At 38.2% G+C, this 20,431-nt stretch overlaps 1 protein-coding gene across 2 annotated transcripts; it reads right to left on the reverse strand.

Annotated features, from left to right (window-relative positions):
- Positions 1–1,320: 1,320 nt before the first annotated feature.
- Positions 1,321–17,785, reverse strand: LOC110793493 (phosphatidylglycerophosphate phosphatase PTPMT2). Of its 2 annotated transcripts, none has more exons than XM_056836929.1 (6): positions 17,454–17,785; positions 16,994–17,119; positions 3,911–4,004; positions 3,735–3,817; positions 3,524–3,613; positions 1,321–1,750 (listed from the first exon to the last, which is right to left on the reverse strand). In XM_056836929.1, the coding sequence occupies exons 1-6, from the start codon at positions 17,643–17,645 to the stop codon at positions 1,526–1,528; spliced, it is 810 nt and encodes a 269-aa protein (XP_056692907.1). In that variant the 5' UTR covers positions 17,646–17,785; the 3' UTR covers positions 1,321–1,525. The 2 variants fall into 2 exon arrangements, with proteins under 2 accessions (XP_056692907.1, XP_021854064.1); XM_021998372.2 differs by having other exon boundaries at positions 16,994–17,116; positions 17,454–17,784.
- Between the last annotated feature and the right edge of the window lie 2,646 nt (positions 17,786–20,431).

Genomic DNA, 20,431 nt, shown 5'->3' on the forward strand with positions numbered 1-20,431 from the left:
AGGGTGAAGTTTCCTTGTGATGAGTTCCTCTGTCTCTTTAGAGGAACTCACATGTTCCAGAGTAGGAACCATTGCAGTTGCTGAGTTGTAGCTCCAGTAAAAGAGTAAACACGAAGCTAGGTAGTTAAATTCTCTTAGATTTCTGTGTAAAATAATAACAGCTATAAGATACATTGTGGAACTAGGGTGCTTGATTAAATATTTATTAAGATTTTATCAAATTATTTAGCAGCAAGTTTTAAGGAAAAATTACATAAATAAATTGTCGTTTTATTTCCTTAAATAAAATCTGATTTTATCTTTTAAACCAAAACAGTTTTACTGCTCCTAAAACTTCTCTTAAAATCTGATTTTATTTTACTAAATATTTTTCACAAATCTTAGTGGTTGACAAAGTCCAAAACCACGATTTTCTCTGAAAACAGTTTTAAAGGGAAGTGGTCTTCCCTTGATCCACAAGTTATGGATCGTGGAGACCAAGTAGTGTAGGTGTGTGTGGGCAGTTGAGATTTGAAGGGAACTAACCCTAAGGATCTTCTCTATAAAAAGGGTTGGTTTTCTTCTGGTAAAAACACACAAATATTCCACAAGCTTTCTTATCTATAAAACGCTTTCAAAAGAGTTTATAAAAACGATTTGTGTCCTAGCAATATTCAAGTTTCTAAGTTCCACAAATATCAGAAAAGCTTTATTATTATCTAGAGTTTTCAAAACAAATTGTAATCTGAGTGAGAGGAGATTGAGTAATCTTGTAAAGGCTTTGAGTTAAAGTCGAGAAAGAGAGAAACAGAAGAGAGAGTAATCAGAGTTGATTAATGTGAGATACTTGAGTTTGAGAGGAACTCAAGTTGTTATATTATTGTAATTGAGGAATTATTTTAATATAAAAGAGTTTTGAGGTTTTCTCTTCTTGATTAGTGTCAAGAAGTTTCCTCAAATTGAGTAACATTTGTTTCTGTCTTTTTCAGTTCCATATATTGCTTTAAAGTTCGAAAGAAACTCACTCAAGTTCCAAATACAATTCACCCCCCCTCTTGTGCGTGTTCCTATTAGACTATCAATATGATATCACAAATTCTTATTTATAATGGGTGTACAATAAATATTGTACGTCGGAGTAAAAGTTGACTCAAAATGCTTAAAAGTTACATTTATATATGTAAAAGTTATCTATTTTTTAATGATAAATTTTTTCATTTGAATAAAAATTATTTCTTCAAAATCACTAATAATGTATAAATTAATCATTTAACCCTTTAAAATGTTTATCTATCAACTTTTTAATTTTATAATATAAAAGTTACAGAAAAATATGTTAAAGTTACAAAAAAAAATTGCATAAAAGTTATCTTGGTGTACAATAAATTTATTGTACGCGTGCAAAACCTTTTGATATTATATTTACAAGTATGTTGAGTACCTACAATATAGAGGCCAAATATACAGGTTTTGTACAATGAGAGACAATCAACAATTTATCAAATCTATTGAAAAGAAGTAACAAATTCCTGGGAAATTTGAACTATCACGAAGTTTGCTTTGGATGCTGACTACGAATTGACACACAACTAGAAGCAATCGTCAAGGTTGAGAGCAGGGAAGAAAGTGTTGTTGCAACTTGTTTTGGGAATTTGTTACCGGAAGTATAATCAGAAGTCTCCTTGTATCCTTCGAGATCAGCCTGTGTTACCAAAACTTCATCAGAGTGCCCACTGTCAGGGAAACATGTGTTATAATATTGTTGAACAGCCTGCAAGAAAAGAGTAGAATCAATTCATTAACAAAATGATAAATCACATACAACAATGGTATTAATTTTCTATTTTAACAGTTTATTGAAATGGCGCGCTCAAAGATATCACTGCAAGCATCCAAACATAAAACTACGTATATAATCATCCAGATTCCAGAATGGGTATAGCTTCACTTAGAGATGGGTGTTAATAAAATTTGTTTTTAAGCCTTATATTTATCTCAATAACCAAACACCATACAAACGAAGCTCAAAAGAAGGCGAGCAAAACATTTAGTAATTACACCCCCTAGGTGGTAAAGCAACGGGCCAACGGCTGTATTCCAGTAGGCAGTAAGCATAATTCCTAGCCTTCTAAAGATGATAAATAAACAACAGCTAGCCAAATTTTCTGCTTGTACTTTGCTTTTGTGAATCTCCTATCCCAAACTTTCCAAACTGTCCATCTCATTATATCTTACCCCTATCCGGTTTCAGATTTGTCAGATATGCTCATAGCAGATTGTTCTATACTTGCATCTGAAAGATAGATGTTAGAGTATTTTCAGGCTCCAAACTACACCAAGGCAGCTAGCTATCATCCTCACAAGCGCCTTTGAGCCAAATTATGCCTATTCCAGACCCATCTGTGCCATTGAACTCTCTAGAATCTTCTTTGAGTCATTTACAGGCTGCATAAATTTGTAACTTTTAGCGTTTTAGGTTTATCAGAAATACTTGCTGCAGCTTATCTCTTACTCTACATAAGTTATTCCAACCCCAGCTTGCTGTACTAGGTGGAATATAACTCCACCAGTTAATCCTTGAGGTAAACACTGTGAACCTGTATGATTGAAATTGATTTTTTACAGATTCGATGGTATTTTGTTGTACGCAGTAACTGCTTGTTACTAGCTAAAGCTGAAATTTACACTGTTTTTAAGTTGAAGAGAACAAGACCTATATTTCTCCTTCCATATTGAGAATTAATAAAAAAAATAACCTCAGAATAGGAAGGGGATGGAGCGATTTCCTTGAATAATGTTGGAAGATCCGTAAATTCCAAATATGCCATATTTTTAGTTATTTCTCACTCTACCGTCCACGTCAGTCATTAACCCGATTCAATTTTTTTTAATCTTTCAGCAATAAACCGCCAACTGAAATAGCGGTTCAACTAGGAAACCGCTATTTCAATTGGCGGTTTACCTAAGTAAACGCCATTTGGTTTGGCGGTTTATATTACCCAAAAAAAGGGAAGGAACGTAACAACTATTATTTGTCAGCAAGTTTTGAAAGTAAGGCATACAAAACCGCCAACTCAATTGGCGGTTTGGTTTCAGAAGAAACTGCCATTTGAGATGGTGGTTTACCCCATTCAACCGCCAAGTCAAATGGCGGTTTCTTCTGAAACCAAACCGCCAAAAGTTGAACCGGAAATAAAAAAATACTTTTCTCTATACCCAGCTGACGTGGACGGTAGAGTGGGAAATAACTAACAATATAACGTATTTTGGGAATTTACGGATCTTCAAGCATTATTCAAGGAAATCGATCAGGGGGATGGAAGGGAGAAGATACAAAGTAAAGAGGTGAGAAAATGTAAGTATTATGCAAGTTTTAAGCATTAACATAAAGTTTCTTGCATCTATAATCTATTGGGTTCCTACATTCCAAATCCCTATGGAGGACAAACAGCAGTACAGTTTCCATTCTTCTAGGGGAAGTTTGGGTAGTGTTATACGGAGGCAAAGATCGTCAATTAAAGAAATTGAGCTTCTTAAGGCATACCTTGGCCTGCATAGAAGTCAATAACACTCGAGGTCGTTTTGCACGTATCATATCCATAGCAGTAGATGGTGTCATTTTCTTGTACTTGACCTGTCAAAAACATTAACGAATGAAATACACACCAAACAACAGAGACCATGAGAAGTTACTTTTCAGTAATTTCGCAACTAATTAATAATTGCTGTCAATGAAAAGAGTCAAAAGACAGTACCAGGTAGCACAGTGCAATGGTTGTGCTCCGTCCTCTCCCAGCTTTACAGTGTACATAAGTAGCTCTACCACAAGATGCATTACCTACACAAAACACACACACAAAAAATGTTATTATTGCATAACAACAATACTCAAGCAGTACAAGAAACCAAATTCATGCCAATATTCACTTACTATGAATGAAATCTACTGCTTTATTGATATCATTATAAGAAGGAGCATACAGGTAGTCTCTGGTTGGGACGATAAGATGTTCCATTCCATGAGCCTAAGAAGACCAAGAAGTTAGAGTCATTGTCCACCTCATGAAGCAAAAGGTCAGAACTTTTAAGGACATTTGAGCATAAATTGCTAGCATCTAAACAGAGTCACTAAAATCAAATCGGCCTCATCATGCTGAACAGTGAATGGCTCTGAAGAAGGGACACAGCAATTATTGCACAGGGAAAATCATCTGAACATCAAACATACTGGCAAAGGAAAAGATTATGTAGGCAAACTCGTGACAAAAGATCTAAAACCTAGCAGAATTCCCGATTGTGAAAAATGATAAGAAGATCTAACTGGAAATAAAAAATAATTATCCCCAAGACGTTTATACTAAAAATCCAAAACACTTTAATCAAGGACACGGGAGCCTTTAGAACGAACAAAGCAATATGAACTATGTCCGTAACTGAACAAAAGGAAGCTTGCAGAAGAAGAATGGGAAAAGGAAATTTCTTTTAACTATCCAACGTTAAAGAAAGCTGCAATCAGATCAAGAAGCGTGCAAGTGAACCCTAGAAAATAGTCGTATGACATATAAGTGTGGCCTGTGAGGTAGGCAGGAGTGTTTTTTACTTTTCGGAGGTGAAAGGGAGACAGCATTAAAGAGCCACGCAAACACAGCAATGAGTTGGCACTAAAGAATATTGAACACATCTAATCCCCCTAAACCATGACACAGAAGAAGAAGCCAATCACCATGAAAATTCTGTGAGGTAAACTCCAAGCTGTTCCTCACCTTACATAATAGTGCTTTCAACAAGGGTCCCAACAACAGTGCAGGAAAAACATGCTGCCTTAACCCTACAGCTGCATAGAGGTTGGTTTTCTTGCCTCTAAATCAGAAAGGCGTTGAATCTCAAGCAACTTCGTAACAGGCCGGAAAGGATAGTTTTGTGGAAGTCAGGATCTCCAAGTAAGATCAACAATTAGAATGAGGAAAAATTACCAGTCAGGAAAATGTGTATTCAAAATGAAGGTCAGCAAATTCTTTTTCCATATTGTAATGGACCACCACCCTTGCTCTGACACACCTGTTCTGATTTACAGAAGGCGCAAGAATCAGAAGCAGCAGCCACCCACAACAACAACACACGCAAGACAAGAATAGCAGTGGGTTGGTGAGTAACCCGTAGGCAAGCTAGAGGACAAAGAAGAGCAGGGAAGACAGCATTAATTAGAGATGTATTGGGTAGAAAGCACTAGTGCATAAATAGCAGTAGAGAGGAAAGAGAAAGTTATTGTGTAATTTGTTAAGAAAAGAGACTTGTAGCCTAAAGCTACTATTTTGGAGATTTGTAGCCTCAAGCTACTGCCCTTGTAATCAGAATCTTGAAGTGTTCTTAATCAAATCAATTTCCCTTTCTCTATTTCTTGCTGTGATCTTGTGGTGGTTGAGCAGTGTCTTACAAGTGGTATCAGAGCAGTACGAGCCTTGAAAGAAAGAGCATCTCCAACACACAGAGATTTGAAGCCTTGGAGACAGGCTGGCAGAGGTGACTCAAAGAATCGAAGGGATGGAGGGTTCCATTCAGAAAGTACTGGCGGAAGGCATGGAGGCTTTTCAAGAAACGCTGGCTGAAAACTTCTTGGCCAAGGGGGTGGAAGACGCCCAGAAAAACCAGGAGAATATTGATGCTGCAACAACCCGTTTAGAAGGGAAATTCGACCGTTTCAGGGAGGATCAAAACAACCAGATGGCCGCGATGAAAGGGACCAGGAAAAGTTTCAAGAAGAGGTGAAGGGTCTGGTTGCCAGACAGAACCGGTTCACATCCAACCATGCTGAAGATGAGGTATTCTCTAAGAACCGTGAAAACAGAAGTGAAACAGGGCACGGTTTTGACAAAAACAGAAGGTATGATGACAGTGGTGGTGGAGGCGGAAATTGCAAATACCGGAAATTAGATATGCCCCTCTTTGAAGGAACAAACCCAGATGGATGGATACTTCGAGGAGAGAAGTACTTCGAGCTTTATCGCTTGTCAGAGAGTGAGAGAATGGATGCCGCGGTCGTATCCATGGAAGGCGACGCTCTGCGTTGGTATACCTTCGAGTCACGCCGGAATCCGATCAAAAATTGGGCAGAGATGAAGACGGGAGTTTTGGCAAAATATCGCCCCACCAATGCTGGCTCCTTGTACGAATAGTGGCTGGCCACCACCCAGACCACCACCGTGGCAGACTACCAACGGAGGTTCATAGAATTGGTTTCGCCGCTTGATGGCGTTCCAGAAAGTATAATGATGGGGCAGTTTGTTAATGGGCTTAAAGAGGATATCAAGGCTGAAATTCGGGTCTTGAACCCATATACTCTGGATGAGACCATGGATCTTTCCATTCGGGTGGAGGAACGAAATCGGTAAGAAAAAGCGGGATCGGTTCAAACAGAAACGGGCAGTTCTCTTGTAAGAACCCAGTTACTAGTCAGCCTAATTCAAACTCCCCCAATTCAAACTCTTCTGCAGCTGGAGCCCAATCCCATGCCCTTTCATCAACCCATTACAATCCACTTTCAAAAGGGTCAGGAGTGAAACTACCTGCGTCATCAGTAGGGTCATATCAATCCAACAACCATTCAAACTCCAGTGCTCCACAGCGAACTTCATCTTCTCGGTCACGATTTTCCGGCGAAGTCAAGCGTCTCACCAAACGGGAATTCCAGGATAAAAAGACTCGTGGGTTATGCTTCCGATGTGACGAATGTTGGGGTATAGGTCACCAATGTAAGAAACGGGAACTGCGTGTTCTACTGGTGAAGGAAGAAGAGAGCGGAGAGGAAGGGGATGGCGGCAAATTTCTTGCGCTAGAGCCTAGAGGTGCCGGAGGAAGAGGTAAACCCCATTGCTGTCTCAATTAACTCCATTGTTGGTTTCACAAATCCAAAAACACTCAAATTGGTGGGTAAAATTGGGGAAGGCGAGGTGGTGGTTATGGTTGACCCGGGGGCACTCATAATTTCATTTCCCTCCTGGCAGTTAAGGAATTACAAGTTCCAATAACAGAGTCGGTGGAATTCGGGGTCTCGTTGGGCAATGGAGAGGACGTGAGAGGGGAAGGAGTATGCAAGGAGGTGAAACTGAAATTAAATGAGATAGAAATCCAGGAGGACTTCCTGCCCTTGGAGCTTGGAAATTCGGACGTGATTCTTAGTATACAGTTGTTGGAGAAACTAGGCCCGATGACTACAAATTGGAAATGAAATATCAGGTTCGGGGAACCACTGTGACACTTAGAGGGGACCCGTCGTTGGCCCGTTCAAAAATATCACTCAAGGCCATGATGCGGTTGTTACAGAAGGAAAGAGGTGGCATGTTGATCGAGTTTAATCAAGCAGGGTTGGTCGAAGCAACTACAGAAACAGAACAACTCAACTTCTTGCAAGAAGTGTTAGCAGAATAGTGGGGTGTTTGAAACACCAACTAGTCTGCCGCCCAACCTAGGCCACGAGCACGCAATAGTGATGAGAGAGGGCAGCAACCCGGTTGGAGTCAGGCCGTATCGTTACCAACAAATCCAAAAGGATGAGATTGAGAGGCTAATCAAAGAGATGCTTGAAGCAGGTATTATACGACCCTCTACTAGTCCATTTTCTAGTCCTGCTTTGTTGGTTAAAAAGAAAGATGAGTCGTCGCGTTTTTGCGTGGACTAACGGGCCTTGAACAAAGAGACGGTACCAGACAAGTACCCCATTCCGGTGATCGATGAACTCTTAGATGAACTTCATGGGGCCAAGATATTCTCGAAACTCGACCTCCGGGCAGGTTATCATCAAATACTCGTGCGGCCCGAAGACACTCATAAAACTGCTTTTAGGACACACGAAGGTCATTACGAGTTCCTTGGGATGCCTTTTGGGCTTACCAACATTAAACCAACATTAAATAAGAGCTCAATACAAATCTCCTTTTCGTATCAACCCCACTTTCTTCCTAGTCCAACATTGAAAAAGAGCTACAAGTACGTTACTATGGTAATGAACATGGATTTTCCTTACAAAATTGTACACATGTTAATTACCCTCCCGCAATTTATTACCTCTTACTAAGCGGGTAATCAAAGGAAGCTTAAAGAAAAACCTACAACCAGATCGAGAAGAGTGCCAAACCCGAGAAACTACTCGTATAAAACATGAGAGTGTGGCCTAAACTACGAGGTAGGAAGTAGTTTTTGGAGGTGAAAGGGGAGGCGGCATGAAGGAGACATGCAAACATCGCATTGAGTAGGCACCATAAGCTCAAATAAAAGGCCATTCAAGAATATGAATCAACCTTTTGGAAAGACGTGTTAAGTACAATAAAAACAATATTTAGATGAAAAAGTGCTAGAGAAAACTAAAACCGAGAAACTACTAGTATAAAACATGAGAGTGTGACCTAAGACTGCTAGAGAAAACAGCAGGAAACATTAACGGCATATCATATCATTGACTTCACATCAAAAAAACCACACACAATCAGAGTTTATACATATAAAGGAAATCCCCCCCAAACCGTCACACGGGAGTAGAAGAGAATCATTATGGAAGTTCAGTCAGGCACATCATGACAAAGAACTCCAAGTTTCTCCATATCATATCATGGTGCTTTTAAAACGGTCCACCTAAATGGAGGATAAGCATCTTGCCTTAACCCTGCAACAGCATTCCCACATAGAGTTTGCTTCTGTACTCTTCATAAGAAAGCCAATGGATTTTTACTAACATCATAACAAACAGAAAAGGACAGTTTGTGGAAATCCGGATATCTAAGAAAGATCTAACAGTAATAATGACGCAAAAGTTACCAATCAGGAAAACGCGCACTCATGTGAAGGTCATAAATGATAAATCCATAGGGCACAATAATCGTCATCACTCATCACAGATTCACAGCTATCATACAATATTAAGGAACAAAGAAAGCAGTAGATGGCTACTTCACAGTTCATATTACACAATATCCTCATGACTTTGTGAGAAACCTCAACGACATGAGCTAGTTCCGAGAAGCAATATCTGACACCACAGCCCTTTAAGTTAAGCATATTATAAAATGCATTCTAGAAAACATATTCCAACATAGGACATTGTTTCTTTTACTATGTTCATTGTCCACTATTAATTGAAGAATGTCTTAGGAAAAATGTGCCTCAGCTAGTTTGATAAGACATATCAGCTAGTGAATATTTAATCCAAGAAGAACAACCGAATCTCTGAGCATAACCTGACCAAAACTAAACACTAGTCTAAACCAAGAGATTCACAACACAGTTCTGAATTGAAAATATAGTAACTGAAAGGGACTGCAATTGATTATCAATTTATCATGATATCTGATAAAGTTGGTCAATGTCAATCAAGATATGCAGAATTCAACTAATCAACACTATTTGCTTAAAGATGAGTTTTTACATTCTCTATGGGGGACTGCATGACATAGATCCTTGATTAAGAAGTGCCTAAGTTTAGGGCCCAAAACTAACACTAGGATCTAGCTAATCACAACAAATTCAGAAAACATTAGGAATGCCTGAAGACGTTTTTTCAGGAACCACAAGGATCGATCTTGCTGATGTAAATTTCAGAAATTCAGTGGCCTGTCTGCCTGTTGTTCCGCAAGTCTAGTTGTTCAAACATACACACAAAAATCCCACATGCTGCAAAGGTCATCATGATTTTCATGATCAAAGACCTTGTGTTTGACAGCCTTCGGGGAAAAAAAATGGAAAGGGCATAAATATAGGCCAGCAAGAGAAAGGAGCCCACAAAAGGAAGGTCACAACTCACAAATTGTAGAATCGGTGAATTTCGGCTTGCGTTCATTATCAATCACGAAACAATATTTATATTACAAGCACATAAAATATCCTATCCCTAGATAAACGTGGAAATCTAGAAATTAGGAAACAACTAGATAAACATGTAAAGATATATCCTAACAATTATTTTCCTAAAAATATCTTTTCAAAAAAATATATTTTCCTAAATATATCTCAATACCCCCAGCAAGTTGGAGCATGGGATTCAAAAATGCCCAACTTGGAAAGGAGAAAATCAAACTGGGCCTTCCCGAGAGCTTTTGTGAAAATATCCGCCAATTGGGACGTGTGGAAACATGAGATGGTGAAATCAAACCTTCATTTATTGCATCCTGAACAAAATGACAATCAACCTCAATATATTTTGTTCGCTCGTGAAAAAATGGATTTTTCGCAATATGCAACGCGGACTCACTATCACAAAATAATTTAATTGCCTTAGGATGATGAACACCCAAACTCAACAACCGACTTTTTAGCCACTTTAATTCCCAAGTGATTGTGGCCATAGACCTGTACTCAGCTTCGGCAGAGGACTGTGAAAACGTATTTTGTTTCTTCGTCTTCCAAGAAATCGGAGATTGGCCTAAAAACACTAGCCATCCTGTCAAAGAATGGTGAGTGAGGGGACAGGTCGCCAAGTCCGAATCACACCAACCTTCCAATGTCAACTCACTATCTGCACGCATCAAAATACCCTGACCGGGAGTCCCTTTCAAATAACGAACGACTCGAAGGACCGCCTCCCAATGCTCCATGCGAGGTTCTTGCATAAATTGTGACAAAATATGAACCGAATAAGCCAAGTCTGGTCGAGTGACTGCAAGATAAATAAGAGGACCCACAAGTCGTCGATATGATTCGGGATCTTGCAAAAATTCCCCAGTAGCAAGGCCAAGCTTATGATTCTGCTCAATGGGAAACACACTTGGCTTTCTCCCAATAAACCTATTTCAGAAATAATGTCCAAAGTGTACTTTCGTTGACACAAAACAATCCTAATGAGCTACGAGCCACTTCAATGCCTAAAAAATATTTGAGACTTCCCAGGACTGGTCTTTCATTTTGAAACAATCAATAAGATAAGCTTTAAAATGGTAAGTGCAGCATAATCATTCCCATAAATAATAAGATCATCCACATAAACTAAGACATTAATTTGAATACTGCCTTAATGTAAAGAGAGAAAAGTCTGAGTAGGATTTAAGAAAACAATAGCCTTTAAAACCCGGCACCAATTTCACAAACCAACACCTAGGAGCCTGTTTCAAGCCATACAGCGACTTGCGCAACCGACACACCAAAGACGATTCCAAACTCTCAAATCCGGGAGGTACTTTCACGTACACCTCTTCATCTAGATCACCGTGCAAGAAGACATTATGGACATCCATCTAGTGCAGTTCCCAATTTTTTAAAACTGCTATTGCTAGGAAGGCACGAACTGTAGTCATCTTGGCCACTGGAGTGAATGTTTCATTGTAATCAATATCCTCGTGTTGGTGGTTGCCTAACACTACCAATCTTGATTTGAGGCGCTCAACATCCCCATTTGACAAATACTTGGTCTTCTACACCCATTGACTACCAAGAGCACGTTTTTCCGGCGGGAGATGTTCCAAAGACCATGTTCCATTGTTCTCAAGAGCCCGGATTTCCTCCTTCATTGATTGTGTCCACCCATCGTACTTCATAGCCTCTTTAAAGGATTTAGGGTCATTACCCTTGATAATAGTTGTAAGAAATCTCCGACAATTTACAGAAAAAGTGTCACAATTTATATAATGTGCTAAAGGATAAGGAGCGTCTGAGGAGAGATCGGAAGAGGAAGAAGATGAGGACATACTATTAACAAAAACAGTATGTGTCACAAAGTCCCGATACAAGACGTTCGGAAATTTTTCACGAAACTCGCGGCCCATTTCCTGCTCACGTACTGCTGGAGCTGCTGCTATAGACAAATGCCCAGCGGCCAGATCAGTTGCTGGTATGCTGTTCTTGATTCGGCCCAGCCGGCGCTGGTGAGGCCTCAGGAGATGCTAGGTCTGATGTTGGGCTTGCTGCTCACCCAAAAATTCGCCAACCTCAATTTCATTGTCCAAAATTAATTCAGCAAAATCCTCATGAATTTCTTGATCAAAATGTTCATTATTCGTGGTGTTTACATCCTTCGGACACCGGAAACACCTCCTTAAAGAATTTTACATCTCGTGAAACAAAAAATACTTTTGTATCCAAATCAAACAATCTTCACCCCTTTTATCAAACGAATATCAAACAAAAACACATTTACGACTTCGACTAGCAAACTTATCTCCCTTGGTTTTCTGATTATGAGCAAAAGACAAGCACCCAAAGGTTCGAATAGCATCAAAAGAGGGGGGTTTATCAAAAAGTTTTTCGAAAGGTATTTTATTCAGTAAAAGAGGAGTAGGGGTACGGTTGATTAAGTGAGCAGCAGCAAGAACACATTCCCCCCAAAAATAAATAGATAATTTTGCTTGAAAACGCAATGCCCGACCAACATTCAAGGTATGTTTATTCTTCCTCTCAACTCTCCCATTTTGTTACGGAGAACCCACACAAGAAGTTTGAAACAAAATTTCGGTTGCATTAAAATATTCAAGCAAACAATTAAACTCGGTCCTGTTACCACTTTGAACTACTTTAATTGTTTGAGAGAATTGTCTACCAACCAAGCAACAAAAGCCATAAACATTTGAAATACTTCTAATTTATCAACTAACAAATAAATCCAAACTGCTCTCGAAAAATCATCAACTATTGTAAAAAAATAACGAGCTCCAAACGACGAAACGTTTCTATATGGACCCCACAAATCACAATGTATTTTCTCAAAACTTCGAGAAGCTTTATTATCACTTAAAGGAAATTTGTCTCGGATGCTTAGCACGCATACACACTTCACATCCCTTATCTAAATGATCGTTATTACTACTAACATGAGGAATCAACTTAACTACTTTTTCTGAAGGATGCCCGAGCCGATGATGCCACAACTCCAAATTTCATGTAGCTTCAATAGTAGACACGAAATTCGGTTTTCTAAAGTAGTACAATCCGTCTCTCCTAATTCCCGTTCCAATCAGCTCCTTCGTTCGGTCCTGTATAGCACAAATATGAGAATAAAATTGGACAATAGTTTGTAAATCATCATTAAGTTGAGAGACATAAAGTAAGTTGCAACTCAAATTTGGAACATAAAGAACTCCGGTGAGTGTAATCTTTTCAGATAAACGAACGGATCCCACCAAAGTGGCAACTACCTTTTCACCATTCGGAAAACCAACCGGGCATTCAAATTTTTGTGTGTCAAACAACAAGAGTTTTCTCCTGAAACATGGTGAGTTGCTCCGATATCAATAATCCAAGACGAGGCATCAAACTTACCATTCAATCTATTGTCGGGAATTTTAGCATTACCAATAAGACCCAATATAGCCTTCCAGTTCCACTGCTCGGGCGTGAACAATTGACCCAAGGCCGAAGCAGTGGAATCAAATGTCGAAGGAGACGAACTTGCAGCAGCATTAGCACAAACTTGGCCACGTCCCTGCCTTGTTGTGGGAGTCTTCCTGCTCTCGGGCCAGGCATCCGGATAGCCCACAAGCTCATAACAACGGCTCTCCGGGTGTCCCTTCTTCTTGCAATAACCACAGACCGAGTTCGCCCAGCAACCCGAGGCCTCATGGCCTGTTTTCTTCCCTGTCAGAACCTCATCCCCGACCACGGTCAGCCCTTGCCCGCCCTTGCCCCTGCCCGTACAGTGAACCCAATTGCCTCAGATGGCTTGGACTCGACTTCTTGCTTCGATGTACGCACACGTTCCTCCTATGTAACCAACTGGTACGCTCTATCAAGACTCTGGAGAGGGTCTTGTGATAATGGCCCTGTTTGGTGATTAGCGGTTAGCGGTTAGCTGTAGCGGATTGAATTAGCAGTTTTGACTAGCTTATTGAATTAGCAGTTTTGACTAGCTGATTGGATTAGCAGTTTGTATAAAAGTGTTTGGTAAATAGCTGTTAGCTGTTTGCTGTTTGAATATGTAAAATGACAAATAAGGACATTGTCATATTGAATTGTTTGGTAAATAATGAATTGCAATAGCTGTTTGATTGTGTAAAATGACTAATAACTATTTTTAATGAGTATGAATAAATTTGTTATTTGAGTTTATAAAATGATATAAATGCATATCCTTGTATATTATTTTCTTATTTGATAAATATTTTCCCGTTAATAAGATGTGAAAATGCAATGAAACTTGACAAATAAATAATTCTTAAGGGCACAAAGGAAACATACACCAATCTTTTGGAAAAATGGTTATTAGTTATTACTGTCACCATTCACCATATTACGAATTAATAATGCAAAAAGGAAACATTAAAAAATGATAACCCACATTTAAGCCCACATTCCTAGTCCAGCTCATTCTTCACACAACCATAAAAAATCACACCCCCTTTAATTTATTGTTTACTCCGTATTTGTTTTCTCATTTTCTTCAAAATAATCCCTTTTGCTCTCTTGTTCCTCCATCTTCCATTGCCATCCCTGTCCTCCACCAGTCCACCATATGATCGATCATGAATTTAATCAACATGCAACATAGAGGTGAGGTAGATGAAGCAATAATACGCTGGTTGCTATGTCCCCCCTTCGGTTTATCTAATCATTAGAGTTATCAATTTTAATTGCAATTTTTTTTGTTATATTGAGTTTTTAGCAATTTTCGTGAAAATGGTCATTTACTTGACAATGAAAAATTTGTTATCTTTTTTAGGGAAATATCTGGTACATATCTTTTTTAAGAGGAATCAAATTTATTTTTTTAGGGAATGAAATTAACTGGTATTTCGTCGAGTGAAATGGAAAATGTTTCATTTGTGAAGTCAGTAGTGGGTATATACGTAATTAGCAATAAATATTGAAACCTCTACTTACAAAACGTTTGGATGAGGAGCGTCTTCAATTTAGTGGATTTGGGAGAATCAGCTAACCCAAACCGCTACTTACCAAACAGATGCATTAGCGGATTTCAACGGTCAAATCCTCTAACTTGATTGAATCCTCTAATTTTAGCTCAAACCGCTGAGTACCAAACGCAGCCAATATGTTTGTGCATAGGGAAAAATAAAATTCAGGGTACAATCCCATTAAAATATCATGTAGGTGTGCTTGTGCTTGTGCTCGACGCTCCTCGTGCAATTTCCGTGCCGAACACGAAGCACAACAAGAACACGAGATCAAGGGCTCGTGTCGATCAAGTTCCTGCCACAAAGTATGCAGCTTGCCGTAGTACACAGAAACGGGCATTAATTTGGTTTGTACACACTTTGCGATTGAAGAAAGCAATTGTTGAATACGAGGGCCATTAGTTTGAGCGAAACGCTGCTTGAGGTGATCCCAAAAGGGTTTTGCCTCTCTGAATGACAAGGATGTCTTCAAATCGGGCTCTATCGTATTCGTGATCCACAATATGAGCATCGCATTAATCACTGTCCAATAGGACTTTGTGCAAGGGGGTGCCGGTTCATTGATCGAGCCATCCAGAAATTCGAATTTCCTTCGAGCTTCTAATGCCGTTTGTATATCGGCCACCGAAGATTCATAATCATCTGTTGTTAGGCGAGTGGGTGTGATGAAATCTCCCGGTCGGTCTTGCGCTCCGAGGTAATATGGTGAATTAGGTTCAATCTTAGGTGGTGGTGGTGGTGGTGGAGTTTCACCGCCAGCCATATTAAATTATTCTTGAAAAAAAACGTTCTCTAGTCAAATACGTAGAATCGGTGAATCTCGGCTTGCGTTCATTATCAATCACGAAACAATATTTATAGTACAAGCACATAAAATATCCTATCCCTAGATAAACGTGGAAATCTAGAAATTAGTAAAGAACTAGATAAATATGTAAAGATAAATCCTACTCCCTCCGTCCCAGATTAGTTGTTACACTTTTAAAATAGGAATGACCCCACAATTATTATATTGTCTCTCTTCCCACTAAATTGTTTTTTTGTCCCCACACCCTCTCTCATTCAATTAAAAAAAATACCCCACTAACTCCTATCACATCTACTTTTTCAATAAAATAACAATTGATAACCAAACAACCACTTATCACCTAAAACTTTGTGCAAAGGTAAGTGTAACAACTAATCTGGGACAGAGGGAGTAACAATTATTTTCCTAAATATATATTTTCCTAAAAATATATTTTCGACTTTTCCTAAATATATCTCAATACAAATGTATTTTGTATCCCGATATCCAGTTCACAGGTAACTATTAACTCACAACCTTTGTACTTCCATTCTCCATGATTGATAAACTAGGATAACCATGGTATTTTATTTCTGTTAGGTGTTTCAGGCTGAGCAGCTGAAGGATAACTCAAAGGCAGAAGGAAATTGCATGAATACAATTAAGTATACACAGCCCTATACTTCAAGCAATTATATTTCTTGCAACCTCGAGCTGGCTAGACCTTAATTCATACGTCTCTTAAAAATGTATTTCATTCTCTAAAGATACTTTTAATCTATTGAAATGGAAACTTTATCGAGTCATGTAAGCCACTCAAAGTCTCCAAACCATGGAGGGGATTTAATTTGAAAAGTTCAAGGGCCAACAACTAAGAAGTCTGCCTCATAGCTCTAGGATTTAATCTGAGTTATGAACATCAGCTTCTGCTTTGTACCTTCAATTGTATCAATGAAAATAATATGTTCGGTCTAACCCAAGTACATTGAAAGAGAAGCAAGTAAAGCAACAGCAAACAAGAAATGCTTAATACATGAATGCAGAACAAAATAACAAAACTAAGAATTCCAAGAATAACGGTACAAGCTGCTTTGTGAATAAAAAATATTCGTTGATTAACGAGTCTTGTTCACACAGCTACCAACTCTTCTAAAGTGCAAATTTGCAATGTAACTAAAAAACGAGGAAGTTAGCTAGCACAACCAACATTGGCAAAGAGCTACAACTCCCCTTTACTTTCGCTTTTCGTATCAACCTCATTTCTTTGTAGTCTAACCGCATTACGGTTTCATGCATGATACTAGTAAGCAATCTCTAAAATTTGGATACCACCAAGCATTTCTATAACACGCTAGATTACTAAATCACTTCAACAAGGCCACGTAAAGACTAAAGTAGTACTGACCTTGTACATAGATGAAGGAACCAATGTCTCAAATGGCTCATTAAGGGTAATCACCCTACTAACACCAAGTTGCTTCAATCTTGGAACATCTTTAGGAAATGGCACAGCACCCAACAACAAAAACTGCTTCAAAAACAATACAAAATCAAAATCACAATCACAATTTTTTTCTTCTGAATTTTAAGAATTCCCCACCATTTGATTTTACCTCATTACAAAATCAAAGATATAAATTTCTTTCCATATTATAATAACTATCCACCATTTAATTTCACCAAATATCAACAAATCAATCAAAATAACTAAACGATCAAACACCATACAATTCAAATACCATCAAATTTAAAGCATTAACTTTGCAAGAAATCAAACCCCAACAAATAGAATTTCAATAAGCTAACTATAAGATTAAAATAGCACAAAATATGGCAATGGGGCTTCAAAAGATTTGATGAATAACCTGATCAACTTGATCCCACCATCTGAAATCAGATTCAATTTTGTTGCGAAGAACATTGTAGAGGAGGGTAGGGTAGAAGAACAACCTAGCTCCAGCTCCAATAAACGCCTTTTTAGCATCAATTTTTATGATTTTTCTCTTCAAATCCCCCTTTTCTCTATCATCAGCAGGATCTTCTTGTTGGGTCGTCATTTTCTAAATTATATTTCGTAATCTTTTATCAAATGGAATTGTTAAGTTAATTACAGTAGTACTCTATCTAACAAGGTGTTGCTTGGGAAGATGGCTAAACTGTTACGGAGTACTAGAAAGACTGGAAAAGCTCGAATGTAATTTTCCTTTGAAAGTTGTTAGATACTCCGTATAAGGTTTAAAGTGGAGCGTTAAAAGTCGCCCAATATTATTCAAAATCGTCCCATTTATTTACCCATATACTCTTCTTTATTTACCCCCAACATTTATCATCCTCATTTACCTTCCCACCCCAAATCTAACCACCGCCGGCTGGCCACTAGCTCCGGCCACCACCGTTACCATCACGTGGGCGGTGACAAAATGGCCGAGTCTTCACAAGAGGGTTTTTTTTTGTCCGAAACTTTTTTTAGAAATTTATGCACTTTTAGCTTGTACCATGGTACAGGCTTATGAATTTTAAGCTTGTACCATGGTACAGACTTATGAGTTTTTAGCTTCGTCCATGACATTGACTTATGCAGTTTAAGCTTGTACCATGGAAGGAGCTAAAAATTCATAAGCATGTACCATGGTACAAGCTAAATATTCATAAATAAATATTATTTAAGGTTTTGATTTGTTATTGCATTTGATTTAATGTAATTGGAGGAAAAAAAATAGACTTTTGAACTTTTAGCTCCTTCCATGGTACGGCTTATGAATTTTAAGCTCATTTCATGGTACAAGCTTAAACTGCATAAGTCAATACCATGGTCGAACCTAAAAACTCATAAGCCTGTACCATGGTACAAACTTAAAATTCATAAGCCTGTACCATGGGACAAGCTAGAAATTCATAAGTTTCTAAAAAAATTCCGGACAAAAAAAAAACCTCTTGTGAAGACTCGGCCATTTTGTCGCCGATGATGTGATGGTGGTGGCCGGAGGTGGTGGCTGGCGGTGGTGGGAGAGAATTGAAAAGTAAGATTAAGTAAGGATACTAATGGAAAATAAGGAAAAATAGCGGGGCGGTTTTGAGTAATATGGGGCGGTAAATAGTAAGCCCCGGTTTAAATCTGGCAAACTCATGAGAGAAATTTCAAAACAATACCCTTGCTTGGCGTATTAAGTGGCATTCTCGTAATTATAATGAAAAAATATACTCAAAAACTTTTGAGTGCACCCGATCTACGGTATTTTACTGTATATCCAACCCAGTTCGTAAAAAGTGAAAAATAAAACTCGCTCAAGGTAAAATGTGACCCAAACTAAAGATAAAAGTGAATCCGACCAAAGATATAAGTGACCTATTTCGAGGACTGAAGTTATCTTACTCAAGGATAAATGTGACCATAACCAATGAAAAATGTGACCCTAACAATAAACAATGAAGTGACCCCCAAATCAAGAATGATATGTTTGTTACAAGTTATAACTATGACCAATATAGCATCAACAATGAGAATATACCAATACACAAGTGTATTATAGGTAGTAGGCTATATGGGGCTTGAACCCACACCATGTACAATATTATACATTGCTTTATCATTTGAGCTAATAGCCTTAAAAATAAGGTAACTTATAACTATAATAAAGAAAACTAATAACATTAATAAGGGTAACTAAAAGAACAGAACATGTGTGGATCGGATAACCTTCCTCTTTTAGGCCGCCACACAATATATTATTGTAGATCGGCCTTTCTGAAAAGTTCGTGAAATATACTCCCTCCGTCCCAAAATATAGTGTCTGTTTTCCTAATTCGGTGTCGTTAAATGATGTGCATGTTTCTATTTTAAGTCGTTAATATTTTCCCATTATACTCTCGTTCTCAATATCTAATTCCAATTTTATCCTTAAAAAGTTAAAAATACAAATTTGGAAACTGTACTTCTTGACTTTGGTTCAACTCTTTGTTTCAGTTTTTTGGGCCCATTTATGGGTTTCACACGTAGAAACTCTTGCTGACTTTAATCCTATCTTCACCTCACCATTTCTCTCTCTTCCTCCATTACCCTAATTTGGGGAAGTGATAAATCCAAGGAAAAATTTACTTCTTCCAAGGAAATCCACATTTTTTTAAAGGCGATTTCCTTGGAAGAAGTGAAATTCTTCCTTGGATTTATCACTTCCCCTAATTTGCGATCTCTCTCTCTCTCTCCTCAAAATATACAATTCTTCTCTTGATTTTTCTGAATTTTTTTGAGAAATCATTCACTCAACTACTTAATGAAAAGATCCCAAATTTAATTTGAATAAATTTTCTCTGATTCACTTGATCTGTGAGTTGTATTTTGCTCTGTTCTTCGTATTTGTTATGGGTTTGTTTTTTCTAGAGATTTGGGTTTGATTTTTCTGGAGATTTGGGTTGGGTTGTTCGTTGTTTGCTTCATCAAATTCGTCCTTTTTTCTGGATTTGGGTTTGCGTTGCTTCGTCGATTTGTTTTTTCTGGGTTTGGGGTTGGTTTTGCTTCATCAAATTCTGGGTTTGCGTTGCTTTGCTGATTGGGTTTGTTCGTTTTATTTTCTGGGTTTTTCGAAGGTCTAAATTTCTGGTTTAGGAATTTTCGATGGTTTACGGTTTCTGGGTTTAGGAATTCTGGGTTTATTCGAAGGTTTAAGTTTATGGATTTTCGAAGGTTTGAGTTTTTGGGTTTTCGAATAATCAAAGAGTCACAAGTTCAGAAATGTGATTTTTAGTGATCTTTGTGGTTTTTAATCTGTAATCCTATTGAAAGTTGTTGAGAAAAAAGGAAATTTAGTTAATGTGTGTATGGATTAGTGACTTGGCAATCAGCACT

Source organism: Spinacia oleracea, chromosome 2, assembly GCF_020520425.1.
Source record: "Spinacia oleracea cultivar Varoflay chromosome 2, BTI_SOV_V1, whole genome shotgun sequence".
NCBI classification, from domain to species: Eukaryota; Viridiplantae; Streptophyta; class Magnoliopsida; order Caryophyllales; family Amaranthaceae; genus Spinacia; species Spinacia oleracea.

What these genes read in the sequence shown, in the direction of transcription:
- LOC110793493 (XM_056836929.1), bottom strand. Translation starts at nt 17,645, where the DNA reads ATGACGACCCAACAAGAAGATCCTGCTGATGATAGAGAAAAGGGGGAT. An exon ending in GGTGGGATCAAGTTGATCAG is followed by an intron (nt 17,120 to 17,453) that starts GTTATTCATCAA and finishes TTGTTTTTGAAG; the next exon opens with CAGTTTTTGTTGTTGGGTGC. An exon ending in CCATTGCACTGTGCTACCTG is followed by an intron (nt 3,614 to 3,734) that starts GTACTGTCTTTT and finishes TGTTTTTGACAG; the next exon opens with GTCAAGTACAAGAAAATGAC.